The sequence below is a fragment of the Coturnix japonica genome, chromosome Z (genome assembly GCF_001577835.2).
Source record: "Coturnix japonica isolate 7356 chromosome Z, Coturnix japonica 2.1, whole genome shotgun sequence".
In the NCBI taxonomy this organism is placed as follows: Eukaryota; Metazoa; Chordata; class Aves; order Galliformes; family Phasianidae; genus Coturnix; species Coturnix japonica.
Window position 1 is genome coordinate 66,881,681 of NC_029547.1, and position 15,956 is coordinate 66,897,636.

The window sequence follows — 15,956 nt, forward strand, 5'->3', positions numbered from 1 at the left end:
CTCCTTCCCTCCTTCCCTCCTTCCCTTCCCTTTTTTCTTCTTTCCTTCTCCTTCTTCTCTTTCTCTCTCCCTCCTCCCTCCGTCTCTCTCCCATCCTTCCTCACCCGCAGAATTTCACCACTGCCACTGAGCACATTGCCTCTGATTTCCCATATCGAAAGCCGCCGATAGGTGCCGAGCTCGGGGTCCCACTCATCACCACGTTGAGGGGTTGACCCCACGTTTTGCTTTTCTCTTTGCGCTTCATTTCTCTCCCAGCTCGGTAGGGCAGCAGTTCCCGGCCCTCCCGGAGTTTCTGCAGCTCCCGGGTCGTCGTGTTGCCCCACTCAGCTCCGGACAAGGTTGGGATGGCAAACCCAGGGCTCGGCCTCTCCACGGGGATGGGATTCTTCCACCGCCGGTACAGGCAGAACTGCCCGAGCACCGCAGGTTGCAGCAATCACGCATCTCACGTGGATTAATTAAATTACGTGCCTTGACACAGTTTTAGAAGCTGTTGGCAAAGTTTGACATCAATATATCAGCAGAGAAATGACTTAAAAAAAAAAAAACAAAAAACAAAAACAACCAAACAGATTGAAATAAAAATTGCTTTTTATGTTTTACGCTCTTTTTTTTTTTTAATTTTTAATTTTTTAAAAATTTTTAATTTTTTTAAATTAATTAATTTTTTTATTTTTATTTTTATTTTTAAATTCCACGGAGGCATCTGACTCGTCAGTTTATTCGGGGACCGTTCGGGTTCTGTGCAAACAGAGAGATTTTCTCTTATTTTTTGCTCCAGCATTGGCACTCGCGCTGCCCGATTTGTTTGTTTTCAGTCTCTCGCAGCCCGAGTAATTCGGATGGTCGGCTCCACGAGCTCTAATTGTGTTTTCTCACTCGGTGGATGGAATGCTACCTTCACTTTATCGGGTTTTACGCAGCTCCACCGCTCTCCGTGTCCCACCTCGTAAGGGAGAGCAGCCCCAGCCTGCAGCAAAGGGAACGGCGAGCCGGGCTCGGCTGAGCTCTCACGTTTTATTCGTGGGATGATAACACTTCCAAAGAGCGCGATAAATCGCTACTGCTGAATCCACCCCGCTTTTCACTCTCGATTAACTTCAGCAATTTGAAAACAACCAAAAAAACCCCGAACAAACAGCAAACTGCGATCGCGGAGCTTCATTACAGGAGCGTCAGTTCGTGCGGGGCTCGGAGCCGTGATGTCCCCCCGGTCGGGCTGGGGGTCTCGCTGTTTTCCTGCTGCTGTTTCCCCATCGGAGGGATGCGGGACCCTCCGAGCTGCGCTTACAGGCGGTGCGGGATGCGGGATGCGGGATGCGGGATGCGGGGAGCCGCGTGGCCCGGGCGGCTCTGCCGGAGCCGAGGGGAAACGTGTCCCGGTTCTGACCCATCCGCTTTTCTCCTGCCCCTTCCCCCTCCCCGTGTGTTGCAGGACACGGAGGTGTGAACCAGCTGGGGGGCGTTTTTGTGAATGGCCGCCCCCTGCCCGACGTCGTCCGGCAGCGGATCGTGGAGCTGGCTCACCAGGGGGTGAGGCCGTGCGACATCTCCAGGCAGCTCCGAGTCAGCCACGGCTGTGTCAGCAAAATACTCGGCAGGTACGGAGCTGGGACGGGGAGCAGAGGGCAGGCCCTGGGAAGGGGCTTGCGATGGCTGCTCCGGGTTCTGTGTGCCCCATTGGAGCCCTTTGTATGCTTTGCCCCTCGCACAGCCTCTGTCGGGTAATGCTAATGCAAAGCCACATATGCCAGTCCTCCAGCATGCATCCCACACCTGTCTGCTCTGAGCACATGGAAACACAGGGGTCATCACCAGCAAGAGGGAGTGGAGGTAGAACAGAAGTCACCAGGCTGTGTGCTGGAGGAGAATCCCCCTGAGTGGTTACACTGCTCTGCATGGCCAGGACGTCCACCTGCCTGCTCACACAAATCCACCCCAATGCTCAGTCTGTGTCTTCTCCTACCCCTGTGTTGGGATGTGGAAGCATGGAGTACCATAAGTTGCTATGAACGGCCTTAGATTGGGTCATTTTGGAAGCATCTTTCTGTTCAGATCGAGGTTGCTCAGATCAGTATGGTGACAGCACATTACTCCCTGAATTCATGCTGTTTTGCTTTAAAAGATGAAACTGATTCTGGCTAAAAATGCCTTAACCCCAATACACACATGGGCACCACGTGCATAAATACAGTAAAATTTGGAGGTTCCCATGTATTTTACATTAAGGATTTTTTTTTCTCATAATATATTTTTTTCTTGGTAATTTCAAACAGTTGCTCTCTGAGATATTTACTAAACTTTAGCAGTTAGCGTAGTTTAACATTTTACCATTTGTATTTGAGCCTTCCTGCTGTTTCCCAATTTTTGACCAATTTCCCTCACTAACCATTAAATAGATGCAGTTAAAGCACTTTTTGGTAGCATGGGATCCGTCTCGGATTAGCAGCGTTTGTGATCTCTCAGTGCCTTAAGTGCTCAGAATCAAACGTGCTTGGTGTAGTCATGGGCCCCCGGTTTTATAGATGGCAGCGTTCTTGTCCCCATAGCGTGCTGTTATCTGCAGTCAGCTTATAGCTGCTGGGCTCTCATCCGGGTTGATGCTGGGGTGGCTGTAGAAACATCAGTGGCTTTGCCCTTAGGGATGGAAACTTCCCTTGGTCTTCCCATGATCTCACCATGGGCTGTTCTGCCTCTCTGAGCATCGTGCCTGTGCTCTGGAGGTCTCTTGCTCTGGGTGTGATGGGGAGGTTTGCTTGGTCAGCCCCATCAGGACTGGTGTACAGCTGGGTGATGTGTCGATGGAGACAGAGTCTGGTGCTTTCACTGCTGCAGTTTGGAACAAATATATCACCGGGCACATCTGCAGCATAGAGCCGATAGCGAAGCTCCAAAGCTCTGCCATTAAAGTTGTCAAAAATAAATTGGAATTTCATACCTCATTATTTTCATAACTAATAATTACAGTGGGTAAAATGTCACTGTAATTGGAGCTCGGTGTGTGTGCCTGTGTCTGTGTGTGTGTATGTGAAAGCTGAGGATCCCTGTGAAGCACACTGCCCCCCTTGGCATGTCATGATGGGGCTCAGCCTGCAGCCCCTGGGCCTTCTGTCAATGGGATGCAGTGGTTGCAGATAGCCTGTCCCCAGCGTGGAGCAGGGATGGGGTGCTCCATGCAGCCCTCCTTTGCCTTCTGCTGCTTCTCGCTGGGTCGTCTGCATGGGCAGAAGGCAACAACAGAAGTGTCACTGCACACCAGGCACCCATGGGTGATCACAGGCTGAGCGTGGGAGCAGGCTCTGGGTGTATGAACAACCTGCTGTGAGCACGTGTGTTCTGCTGTGGAGCTCAAGGCAGATGGGGCAGGTTGGCAGGGAGTGGTTTGAGTGCTTGGCACTGGGGTTATCCCTGCCTGGATCACCCCGTATTCCTGTCCTGCATCATGACCTCCTGTTCTGTGCCCAGCAGCAGGGCTGAGCCGTGGGACATGGCACTAGTGTGGCAGGAAAACACCTAAACGTGTTTGTCACATCTGCAGTGATGGCTGGAAATGAGAAAATGACAGCGTTCTGCTCCACCAGTGTGCACTGTGCAGCTTTTCTCCATGTCCTTTCTTAGCACAGAGGTGCCTCCAGGACAGGAGATGAAACCAGGGATGCAAGGCTTAGGGAGGTTTGTTGTTGAAGTGTACCATCGTTACATGGTCCTCTGGAAACTATAAGGGAGGGCAGCTTCATTGTACTCCTGATGCACTGATGCTTTTTGCTGGGCTGGGTTTAGGAATGCCCCAAGGGTTATGTGTCTTTGACACTTAAAGCTGCCTGAATGGCTGCTGAGACCGAGTCTGCATCTGCACCCAGGAAGCCTGAAAACATGCACAAACGCTGCAGTGCCAGCACTGTGCACACAGAGCTCTCCCTGAAAGACAGAGCCAGCAGCCTGGCAGAAATCTGATGAGCGCTGCTGCATGTTACAGTCAGACAGACTTTGGCTGCCATGCTGGAAATACTTCAGAATTTATTATTGTTATCATCATTATTTTGGATATAATGGTTATGTCAAGTAACTGCAGAGAAAACGCACAGATTAAAAGGAAAACAACAAAACAACTGTTGTTCTTATCTGAGAGTCTTTTTTGAGCTCCCCTTACGAGAAGTACAGGCACACAGCGATCAGTGGGTGAGTCAAGGCCGTAAGGGAGCACAGCTCTGTGGTCGCGGGATGAGAGCTGAGCTGAGCGTGGCCTGTTTGGAAGGGGAGGTTTGGACAATGGCTGCAGTGGCTGCAGATTTGTGCTTCATCAACAAAATTCACAGGACGCCAAAAAGTGCACGGCCCCGAGAACGTGGTGCGTGTCGGTGCTCTACGGGTTCTCAGCGTGATTTCGCTCATCGTCTCCCTCCTGCTCCTCAGTGGATGAGACATGATATTTTTAACAGCATTTTCAAGGCTTTCCCTATTGAAAGAGTGAGATGTGTGGGGCTGAGGATCTCAACCGCCACGCTTTGCTGCAATCCTACTAAAAGCAGTTGTGCCTGCGTGATTTACATGCAAAAAAATATTAATAAAAAAAAAATACATCTGGCACGTTTTGGTCAGTGTAAGGACTCCATCCTTACGCTCCATCCTACCTGCTCTGCTTGTATGACATTGGCAGAACTGCTTGCACAAGTAGAGATTGTGTCTGTGAGGAAGGATTGCAGAGCTGGTCAGAAAAACAAACCCCCAAACAAGCCGAGCCCTCTGGGAACACCAACAGCTCCCCTTCCCTTAACATTTCTCATTTGCACAATTGAAAGCATCATATTAAAAATATATCCATTATGAAAAACATTAACTATTAAAGCAGTAGCATGCGTTCTAAAACAATAAAACGGGGAAAAAGATATGCCAGCGTATTAATTGTTAATGTGCAAATGAAAGATGACTTCACGCCCTTGCGTTGCGATGAAATGCTAACAAGTTGTAGGTGTTGATGGCAGAGCATTTCCTTAGATATGAGAATTTGCTGCAAAAAGTGGTCTTGAGTGAGATTTGTTTCTATTATTGCCAGAACCTCTGATTAATTACACACATTTTCAGTTAATTTTGGACGCCAGCATGCCCTTTAATCTTGCATTGTTTCTTTTGTCTTTCTCTTATGAAAAAATATCTGTTCTATCCTACGGCCCAGTTCCAATTACTATAAGTTAATCTATTAGGTGATAAAGCGCTACATGGGCAGAAAGTGTGTATGTGAAAGTGAAGATGTATCTTAGGATTTGCTGGGGTTTGGTTACCTTGAAATTATGTTCTCTATGAATCTCGAAGCATGCCCTCTGCCTGCCTGTGATAACTGAAGATTTGCTTTGGATGTTGTCCCAGGTATTATGAAACCGGGAGCATTAAGCCTGGAGTGATTGGAGGATCAAAACCAAAGGTCGCCACACCCAAAGTTGTCGAAAAAATCGCAGAGTACAAACGCCAAAATCCCACCATGTTTGCCTGGGAGATCAGGGATAGACTCCTCGCCGAGCGGGTGTGTGATAATGACACCGTGCCCAGCGTCAGTTCCATTAACAGGTAAAGATCTGTACGGTCTCGGGAAGGGGCTTTTGCAGCAAATGTGGTCACTGAATCCTCATTTGCTTGTAGAAGCGAGGGTGAGTTGTATTGTCTATTCAAAATGCATTCTGTGCGCGTTTAAACGCCATGTTTTGGGTTTTGGAGCAGCTGTGGGGTTGCTCCGGTGGTGAAAGTGCCACTACCATCAGCGTTTCCCAGGAGCAGGCAGGTTGTGCTATTGGCCTTTGCTTCTTTCCTGCACTTTCCCATTCTCCCGTCCGTGATTTGCAATTCTTGCTGGGAAAGAGCTGTACTTGCTGGATCACACTCAATGGGAAATGCCTCCACTCGGAGAAGGCTGAGGCTGCAGCTGCGTTGGGTGGTGGCGGTGACCTGGAGGCCATGTCTGGCAGCCATGTTCCTAGAGAAGTGGACCCAAATCATGGCTCCCAAGGTCTTTATTTCACCTACTCATTACTGCTGAACTTGGCTCTGAATCACACTGGCCGCTGTCACTGTCAGCATGAATACAAACAGGGAAATGTGGTTTAATAGTGTCCACGTGTTAAATGGAATTGTTTGAGCGGCCTTGAATTCCTTTGTGTCAGCGCAGGAAAATCTCATTTCTCATCTTCTTCCCATGCTTGTGAGTTCTTTCCTGGCATGGCTAGGCAACACTGTGCTCACATGCGGTCCTGAAGCTATGCTAACCTGCTTCTATCTCAGTCAACAACTGTCTAAGGCTAACATTGAAAAAGCACAGAGAAATGCTCTGTATTGTCTCCAGTCTTCCTGGTCTGATGATAAGGGATTAACACTTGGATGGAGAGCACTTCAGCAACCCCCCCCATACACCAGCAAACAGAGTTTGTTCATTTTCTCTTGGGAGTATGTTCCTTACCAAGTTTTGGCTTCATTGCTCTTCTGAGATATTTCTCAGTTACATGATTTCATGCAAATTCTTTGAGTCCAGCTAGCTCTGAAGTCCCACCTGTGTCCATGGACACGAAACAGACTGATGCAGTGTTCTTTCGTCGGCTATCCTGACCTGTTTTGCATTCATGGAGTTCCTGCTTGAGCAGCAGGAGTGGCTTCCCCAGCAGCAGTGCAGAAAGAAGCATCACAGGGGAGATGCTCCAGGCCCTTTATCATCTTGGTGGCTGGACTCTCTGCAGGAGATCCCTGTCTGTTTTGTACCAGGGAGCCCAGAAGTGGATACAGTGCACGAAGTGAGGCCAGATCGGGGCAGAGAAGAGGAGGAGGATCACCCCCTTCCCCTGCTGGCCACGCTCTTTTTAATGCACCCCAGGATCCCATCGGCCTTCTTGGCCACCAGGTCACACTGCTGTTCACCGGGACACCCAGGGACGTGGCATTTTCAGCTCAAAAAACAATTTGAGGCATGGTATGGTCACCATGAAATGGGAAGGAAAATCCCACTCTGGCTGTTTGGAGATAACCAAGGGCAAACCTGGGCTCAGTGATCCTTGTGGGTGCCTTCCAACACAGCATATTCTGTAGTTCTGTGGTTCTATGAATCTTTGTTTCCATAAAAGTCAGCTCAGGTCCCATTGTGTCAGAAACAAGGCTGCTGCTCTGAGAAGTACTTTGTTTATGTAGCGAGTCTTCAAGCTTTGTCCAACAACCCACCCAAAAAGCAGTGGTAGCTTGGGAATGCAGTGGGACTGCATACGTTCCAGTTGTATTTTGATCCATTTTCTGTAGTCCTTGAATGTTTCTATGTTGGCAACGTCCACACTCTCACTGACACTGCACCAGAAATCATGATTAATGATCTACTGCCAAGTTATTTGGGTGGAAATCTTTCTTTCTTTCTCATCCGCTTGCAACTCTGGTTAAAAACCTTCTCTTTTCTTAAAGATGTGAAACCCCATTTGAAATGCACGTTGTCTTTGAGGGTCAGTTTGTTTGGAACTGCTTTTGCCAGCCCGGGAGAATACCTTGAAAACCAAAACCAAACTGCTGTGACAAGATCATGGAAGTTATGCCAGAGCGGTTGGCTTTAATGGTAGCTCCTCTTTGGTGGGGTCTGTCCTTACACACATCAAGGCGTTGTGGATAGGGCTGCCACATACTGAAGACATAAACTCCTACTCTGAAGGCATAATTCAGCCCTGTGGTGGAAAGCCAGTGTTGCCTTCTATCTGATGAAGTGAATCCTCACCAGGAACCACTGAAGAAAAAAGGGAAGGAAAGAAGGAAAGGAGGGAGGGAAGGAAGGAAGGAGGGAAGGAGGGAAGGAGGGAAGGAGGGAAGGAGGGAAGGAGGGAAGGAGGGAAGGAAGGAAGGAGGGAAGGAGGGAAGGAGGGAAGGAAGGAAGGAAGGAAGAAGGAAGGAGGAAGGAGAAGGAGAAGGGGTGGGCTGATAATATTGTAAAAGGAGGAGGAAGGAAGGAAGGAGGAGGAAGGCAAGCGAAAGGAAGGAAAGGAGGAAGAGAAGACAGGAAGGAAAGGAAGGAAGGAAGGAAGGAAGGAGGAAGGAAGGAGGACAGGAAAGCGAGGAGGAAGGAAGGAAAGAAGGAAGAAGGAGGGAAGGAAGGAAGGGAAGGAAGGAAGGAAGGAAGGAGGAGGAAGGAGGGGAAGGAAGGAATGGAGGGAAGGAAGGAAGGAAGCGCTAGAAGGAAGAGAAGGAAAGGAAGGAAGGATGAGGAAGGAAGGAGGAAGGAAGGGAAGGGAAGGAAGGAAGGAAGGAAGGACAGCGGAGGAGGAAGGAAGGAAGGAAGGAAGGAAGAAGAAGGAGGAAGGAGGAAGGACAGGAAGGAAGGAAGAGAAGGGAGGAGGGAGAGGAAAGGGAGGAAGGGAGGAAGGAGGAGGGAGGAAGGGGAGGAAGGGAGGAATGCGGAGGAAGGAAGGAAGGAAGGAAGGACAGGAGGAGGAAGGAAGGAGAAGGGAAGGAAGGAAGGAGGAAGACAGGAAGGAAGGAAGGAAAGGAAGAGGGAGGAAGGGGGGAAGGGAGGGAATGAGGAGGGGAAGATAGGAGGGGGAAGGGAGGAAGGGAGGAAGGGAGGAAGGGTAGGAAGGGAGGAAAGGGAGGAAGGGAGGAAGGGGATAGGAGGAAGGGGAAGGGAGGAGGGAGGAAGGGAGGAAGGAAGGAAGGAAGGAAGGAAGGAAGGAAGGAAGGAAGGAAGGAAGGAAGGAAGGAAGGAAGGAAGGAAGGAAGGAATTTGAGTTGCTGCCATCTTATATGAATGAATAATAACTACTGTTATTAATTAGTAACATTAATTAATATTAATAGTAGGCCAATCCTCTGCAGCAGGAGTAACTCCATGCGACTAAGGCTTAATTAATCACTGTGATTAGCTTTGCTCAAATAAGCTGCCCAGCTGCTTTGACATGCTCCAGTCCCTGGTCTCTCCAGAGATGAAGAGATTTTTGTGTCAGAAGGCCTCAGACACCCTTCCTTGGCTGATGCATGAAGGAAGAAGCCTGGGGCAGGGTGCTGTTTCCAGCCTTGCTCATACAAGGATCTTGGACATCTTTGGTGTGTGTGCTCCCCCCAATCTAGTTGCACAACCTCCTATAGGAAGAAGCAAGAGACCCATCTCTAAGCAGTCTGGAGATGCTGAGCTGCAGAGTGCTTTGCTTCCATCCTGGCTGCCTGGTGCTAAGTTGCTTTTGAACTTGGCCCTGACAGATCTCTCGCTCCTCCCCTCCTAAATTCCCTTTTCCAAATTCAAGGCAGGCAGAAATGGTAAAGGAGTTTGTTAGGTAAAAGCAGAGAAATGCTTACCGCAGCACTACTGCTGTGTACACAGTGCATAGAACAGAGACATGTGAAGTGTCCAAGGAGTGTGCCTCGCTCCAGCACATTTTGATTCCACTGCAGTCTGTGGCAGAGCTGTGTAATCCCTGGAGCGGCTTCAGACCAGCCTTTTCTTTTTTAGCAGTGTGTCGGCAGGTGAGCATTTGATAGAGCACTTCTTAGCAACTCCGCTTTGTCCTGCAGCACAACACATGCCTTTTGCTGTTTCTGCTTCTTTGAATGGTTCCTGATTTACATCATTATAGCTCAGAGCAGAGGCTGTCCCCAGCAATGGCAATGTGGTTATCCAGCTTTTAAGATTAGCATTTAATCCAGCACATTTTTTGTTTTTACTATTAATTTGGCTAAGCATAATCTTTTTGGTGCTATCCAGGTTCCTTCAGTGTGTGGGGCACAGGAACAGATTTACAAAGGTGTTCAGGCAGCCTGCTGGCATGTCCAGCTCCCTGCAGGTGGAATATTGGGCCTCTGGGTGCCCAAAAGGTGCCCCAGAGTCTCTTATTTGGTCATTAAGGGCTGTATCATCACAAGGACTGAAACACCAAACGCTATAAGGATCTCAGGGAGTGTGTATGAGTCAGTTATCCCAATGTTCCTAATAACATGGGCTGGAAGCACAAATATAGCCCTGGGTCTGCATGCGCGGGAGCAAAGTTTTTGCATTGGTGTAGATATCCCCAAGTGACAAAACAGTGTGTGATGTCCCCTGTAAATGATGGGTAATACTGAGTAGTTATTTCTTTTCAACTACAAACAGGATCATACGGACCAAGGTGCAGCAGCCGCCCAATCAGCAAGTGCCAGCCTCCAGTCACAGCATAGGTGAGAAAAACTTTTTTATCTTCTAAAAAAAAAGAAAAAAAAAGAAAAAAAAAGGCATAATGGATTACAAATATTCTAAAGAACTTCTAATCATTCTTATGGACAGATAATTCTGCATAAAACACTTCAGCACACGTGCTAATGCACCTTCTTTGTCATTCTCCAAGGACTGAACACAGTAAAGGAATTTTATAAATACTGCTAAAAGGTTTTGAATTTTAGTGATTATTATGATAAATAGCTTTCACTGTGAGACAGAAAATTGAAATCTAAACCAACTCCCCCCCACCCCCACTAATGGGGGTCTATAGAATGTCAGATAATTAAAGTAATAAATCAAGAAAGGGATACTTATTCATAACGTTTTCTGCATCATTAGTCAGTAAGTAGTTCTGAATGTGTTTTTTTTTCATCTATCACCCATCCCTTCCATAATTCTCTGTGCACTTTGTGATCTTGAGCCGGGAGGTAGCAAAACTTCCCCAAACTTTAGTTCAGTTTAAGAGCAGCAGTGCTCAGCCAGGACCAACACGGTGCCAGAGCACCGTCCTGGCCTCTATTAGCACAGAGGCTGCTTCTCATGGAGAATAAGTTCTATTTCATGTTTTCTTTTGAGGAGCCTTGTGGCTCTCTGACCGCTTGGCCTTGCCTTGCAGCCTCCACAGGCTCCGTCACCCAGGTGTCCTCTGTCAGCACCGACTCCGCTGGCTCGTCCTACTCCATCAGTGGGATCCTGGGCATCGCGTCTCCTGGCACCGAGAGCAACAAGCGCAAGCGCGATGAAGGTAAATGGCGGCTGCTTTCTGCTGGGGCACTTGGTGAGGTGGTGGGCACTTGTGTAACCTGCTCCAGCTCTTTTGGAGAACCTCCCGTTGGCCATGTGTGTAGAGGTCCCGTCTGTGCCTCTGAGGAGCACAACAGTGGCCCCAGGGAGTTGTAAAGGAGAAAGAAAGGACTGACATGCGGAGGAGAAAGCAGTGGCGTTCGGGATTCACTGGTTGGCCATATAGGAGCAGCAGCACCACAAACCTAACTTCTGGATAAAATAAGCTGACGATAGGTGAGGAGCCCGAGCTGTGGAGGAAGGAAGGGGTTGTTTGCGGAGGAAATGCACTGCTGGATTGGAGAGTCATGCTTGGTTTACTGAAACTGGGGCTGCTTTGTGGGGTTGATTTCAGCCACGTACGTGTGAGTCTACAGCTGTGAAAGTCCAGGTACTTGCTGAATATATCTGCCTTAATTAGATCATTGCACATCTGTTTGTTTTTTTTCCCCTAAATCCAGGCCGTAAGTGCACACGTACATATCTATATTAAAGCAGGTAAAGTGGAAATTTTGTGTTTTATCAGCCATGGAAAGAGGGAAGTATTTTGTGCCCTGAGACTGTCCCAGCACTATCCTGAAGCATCACTTCATAGATGGGTATCATTACAGAGGACTCTGTTATCCAAACAAGAAGGAAGAAATTCTTTTCCTAACAGAGAAAAGATTAAAATGCTTCTGTGGAAAGACCAGAGGCATCTTTGAGGAGTTCCCCAGCCTTTGGCAATTAATTATCAGAGATCACACAATTTATAAAACAACTCCCATTGTTATGGCAGCAGGAGTCACGATCTTTGAGGTTGCAAGTTGGACAGCACTGCTGTCATCAGCAGACCATTTAAACTACTTTTTTTTAATGGCTCACAGCTGCAGAAGTGGAAAGCAGTGTGAGGAACAGCCTTTGTGCCTAACCAGCTACTTCAGCATCTTTCTTTCTTTGAAGAGATTCCTGGGGAGACTCGGTAACCCTTCCTCATCCTGCTGAGCAAGAGGTATCTCTGCACAGCCAGGCACGAGATGTTCATAGAAATCCCAAGGCTCCATTCTGCAGGTGGCAGAGAGGTGGATCAAATGCTGGCGGAGAGAAGTACGTCATCTTTAAGCTGCAGGCTGTATCATGATGCAGTTGCACAAGGGGGCAGAGTTAACTTTACCTTCTCCTGACTTTTGAGAGCCAGAGGGAGACTACTTCCATAGCAGTTCTTTTACATCATCTCTTTTTGACACATTGCTTCCTTTCCTGGTAGCTGTAGGTACACGCTTGCTGCTGTAAGTTGGTATTCATATTTCTCGTATGAATAGAGCTATAGACTGTGCAGCACTTCCCTTGGCTGGGATATGAAGCAAGGAGGACTCACCCTTTGGCTCTTCCATTGGCACTGAATACTTGTTGTGATTTGGCACCAGGTTTTGTTCCTCTCACCCTTGACATTTATTTATTTATTTTTAACAACTGCCACCAGTCTTTAACACAGCAGGGAGCTGGCTGGATAGCAACAGGGGCAAACCAAATCAGACAGTCTTTGTTGGTTTATGTAACTCAAGGTGTCATTTTTTTTTTCCCCTGCTGTAATACGTTACTTGGAGCAGATGTGCCTTCATAGGGGATCAGTTTCTTTCACTGGTGGTTAGAGGACGTGCTACTGGAGACTGACACAAAAGCAGGCTGCTCTGTAACTAGGCAGAGTGTTACTGTCAGCCTCCTTAGCTTCAAGCAGCAGAGCTTGCTGTTTTGCTTTCAGATTCCCTCCTTTGGGCTGTGTGTCTTCGCATGCACGTGGGCCCATAGATTGGGAAGAACAGGTGGAGCAGAAAGGCACAGAAAGGAACTGATGTTACTGCAGGTTTCCATCCTGCTTTACTGCAGAGCTCTGCAGATACAGGAGAGCCAACAAAAGCAGTTGATCTCAATAGAGTGACTTTTCCTGCAGGTTCATGCTGTGTCAGTTGAGAGGGATCATGAAACAGATGCACATGCCAGACCAGATAGGGGATGTGGCTCTCATCTGAGATGTTCCTGTGAGCTGATGCTGATGATGTGAGACCTACATGCAACTCCAAATGGCTCACAGCAAAATGTTGGCAAAACTCTGGCTCCATACGGGGAAATGCAGCCAGAAGTGAGGCAAGAGAATCTAGCCAGACACTGTCAGTGTACTCCAGCACAGGATGTGTGTCTGGTACCCACCCACATCCTCTCGCTGCAGGACAGATCTGGCAGATGTGAGGACCTGCACAGAACAGCTGTGCTGACCATTTTTCAAATTCACTGGTGTGGAGTCTTCTCAGTGATGTCGGCTTATGGGGAATTGAAACTAGCGTGGCAGGAGACCTCAGTTCATACGGCTTGTTTGTTTTGTTTCCATTCTCAGCAACAACGGTCCTGCGTTGCTCTCAGCATCTGATATGGTGATGTAGATGTTTATGCTTCTTTGGCTGAGCTAATCTCTTTGAAAAATGCCTTTTCTTTAACTACAGTCTAACCATAGACTTAATATGCCTAAAGGCACTTGGGTCACAGCCTTCTATTGAAGAGGGTAAGCCAACAATATGTGTGTGTGTGTCTGCACAATCCAGTGCCTGATAAAACTGTCCCATGCTATGAGCATCACATTGTCACACAGGGACGGTGGATGGGAAAGCTACTGGAGGGACCTGGCTACAGGACAGATGAGAGACGAATAGATGCCTGGGAAGCTGCAGGGGCTCCTTGTCAGGCTACAGCTTTCTAAGTCTTCATAACCACGATATAGATCTAACAGTTTTCAGGCAACTGGTGATCTTAGTTCCCCTTTCTCTGAGGCCTGAGTTGTGGATTCCTCTGGCCACACATGGGACCCTCTTCCTGGCAGCCAGTGTTGAGTACTGCTGGTCATGGGACACCTCTGGTTAAATACTATGGCATGAAACCATGAAACTGCATCCTTTCCTGAACAGGCTGCTGAGATCTTGTCTTACTCCAGACTACACCCTTGGAGCTTCCTGAATAGATTTTGGTACTCAGGCCTGGCAGCCCATGAGTGATGCAGTTCAGTGCAGAAATTAACTGCTGGATGGGTCCCGTATTAACAGAAATCCCTGTGACTCCTCTCATCTCAAGTAAGGAACTGAACATGGCAGTATGTGGTGGGGATTGATGTCATCCTCTTAGCTCTTCGTTGGGGAGTTCTGCATGGGTAATTTACAAATGACTGAAGCTTTTGAGGATCTAAATTTGCAGGGGAAAGAGATCCAGAATGACTGTGAGGGGAAAAAATGAATGTTAAGGAGTGGAAAAAAATCACCTGCCAATATAAACTTGGACGCTGCGATGATGTACAGCCTAGCAGAAAGTCAGTCATAAGGTGAGGAAGGGCCATGTGGAAGGACTGAGGTGCTTGGAGAATAGGACTCAAAAGATGAGTTAGCTGCATTTCATTGCAGCTGCGATGTCTATCTGGAACATGGATGTATGCACATACAGAAGTGGCTGTGCAGTTCATAACATCCAGAACGAAGTGGTGGAGAAGTACGTATAAGAATTAAAAATCGAACTCTGTGGAGTCAAGGCAGTCAAGTGAAGCAGGTGTATTTATTCAAGTCTGTGAAGAGGTCAAAGAGAAAGAAATTAACCTGTGCAATGTAGTGTAGGGAACCTGCTTTGGCAGGGGGGTTGGACTTGATGATCTCTAGAGGTCCCTTCCAACCCCTACAATTCTGTGATTCTGTGAAATTCCTTCCCAGGGAGGTGCTGGGGTTTACTTAAATATTTTCTAGGACCACTTCAGCTATGCTTACTCACTTGGGTCGTCTTTATTCTTGGAGTTAATTCCAGAGACTATAATGAGATGAAGCCTTTGAAGAGAGTCAGGTTTTGCTGGATCAGCAAGTACTGATTTAAATTTCTGCTGCTGATTCAGATTGTCCTTTTGCATTTAGGGATCGCAGGCGTGGTGAGCTGTTTGCACTGTCAGGTTGTTGTCTTCTCAACAGAAGTGATTTTCCCTTACCATCCATACGCTGAAGCTTTAAAATGGCGTCCTTTTGAATGGCGTTTGCTCTGATTTTACTAGTTCTGATTTTACTAGTTATGTTGCAGTGATGGTTTCATCTGTGCTATATCCAGCCCAATCTATAGCTCTGTGCAGTTTTTGTGGATTGATTTTTCTTTCTTTCTCTCTGATCATCTCTGTGGCCCTCTGGAATCCTCTCCAGCAGCTCCACATCTTTCTTGTGCTGTGAGCCCCAGGTTTGGACACAGATAGTTTGGATGGGGCCTTACAAGTGCAAGGAAACCTTCCTTCTGGTCAGGTTGCTCCAACCTAGTCACTGACCATCCAACCTGTCCCTGAATACTTCCAAGGACTGGGAATTTTTAGCTTTTCTGCCAGGCTGTTCCAGAGCTTCCCCACTCTCACAATGAAGAATTTCTTCCTATATGTAACAAAATAGCCCCTATACACTATCTGACTTCTCCGTGGTTGTACAAAGTGTGGCATTATCTGCTTTTGTTAAAGCTGACCACAGTACGATTCAAGGTTACTGGGATTTTCAAGTCAGGATTGTTTTTTGGCTGAGCTTTCAAACTGCTGAAATCTTGAATAACAGTAGATAACTATACTTTATATTATAGTGGGTGGTAGGGTCCCCATGGCAGTGGTCATGGCCCCAAGATGCTGGAACTCAAGGAGCATTTGGACAACGCTCTCAGGCATTGCACTTGGATTTTGAGTGGTTTACATGGAGTTAGGGGCTGTGCTTGATGGTCTAACCTGGGTTATCCTCCAGCTAACCTGGGTTAACTCCAGCTCTCCTGTTGTGGCAAATCTGAGCCTTCACTGATGCACCCCACTGAAACTTGAGAAACTTGGCAAAACTTTTTGCTTGGAATCAGTTTCAGAGCCACAGCCTTTGCTTTCTGTTTCTTCATTAACCTCAGTGAGGGAGACTGGTATATAAAAGGAGATGCTTGCACAGCTGCTTTTTTGTTCATGTGTTTT

General features: G+C 47.6%; 1 protein-coding gene across 1 annotated transcript in view; it reads left to right on the plus strand.

Moving 5' to 3' along the window:
- The window catches only part of PAX5 (paired box 5), a 76,087-nt gene that overhangs the window by 6,386 nt on the left and 53,745 nt on the right, over positions 1-15,956 (plus strand). Inside the window, exons 2-5 of the mRNA XM_015850094.2 lie at positions 1,439-1,604; positions 5,368-5,565; positions 10,091-10,155; positions 10,812-10,940. Coding sequence (XP_015705580.2) covers positions 1,439-1,604; positions 5,368-5,565; positions 10,091-10,155; positions 10,812-10,940 — 558 coding nt within the window. The remainder of the gene's footprint in view (positions 1-1,438; positions 1,605-5,367; positions 5,566-10,090; positions 10,156-10,811; positions 10,941-15,956) is intronic.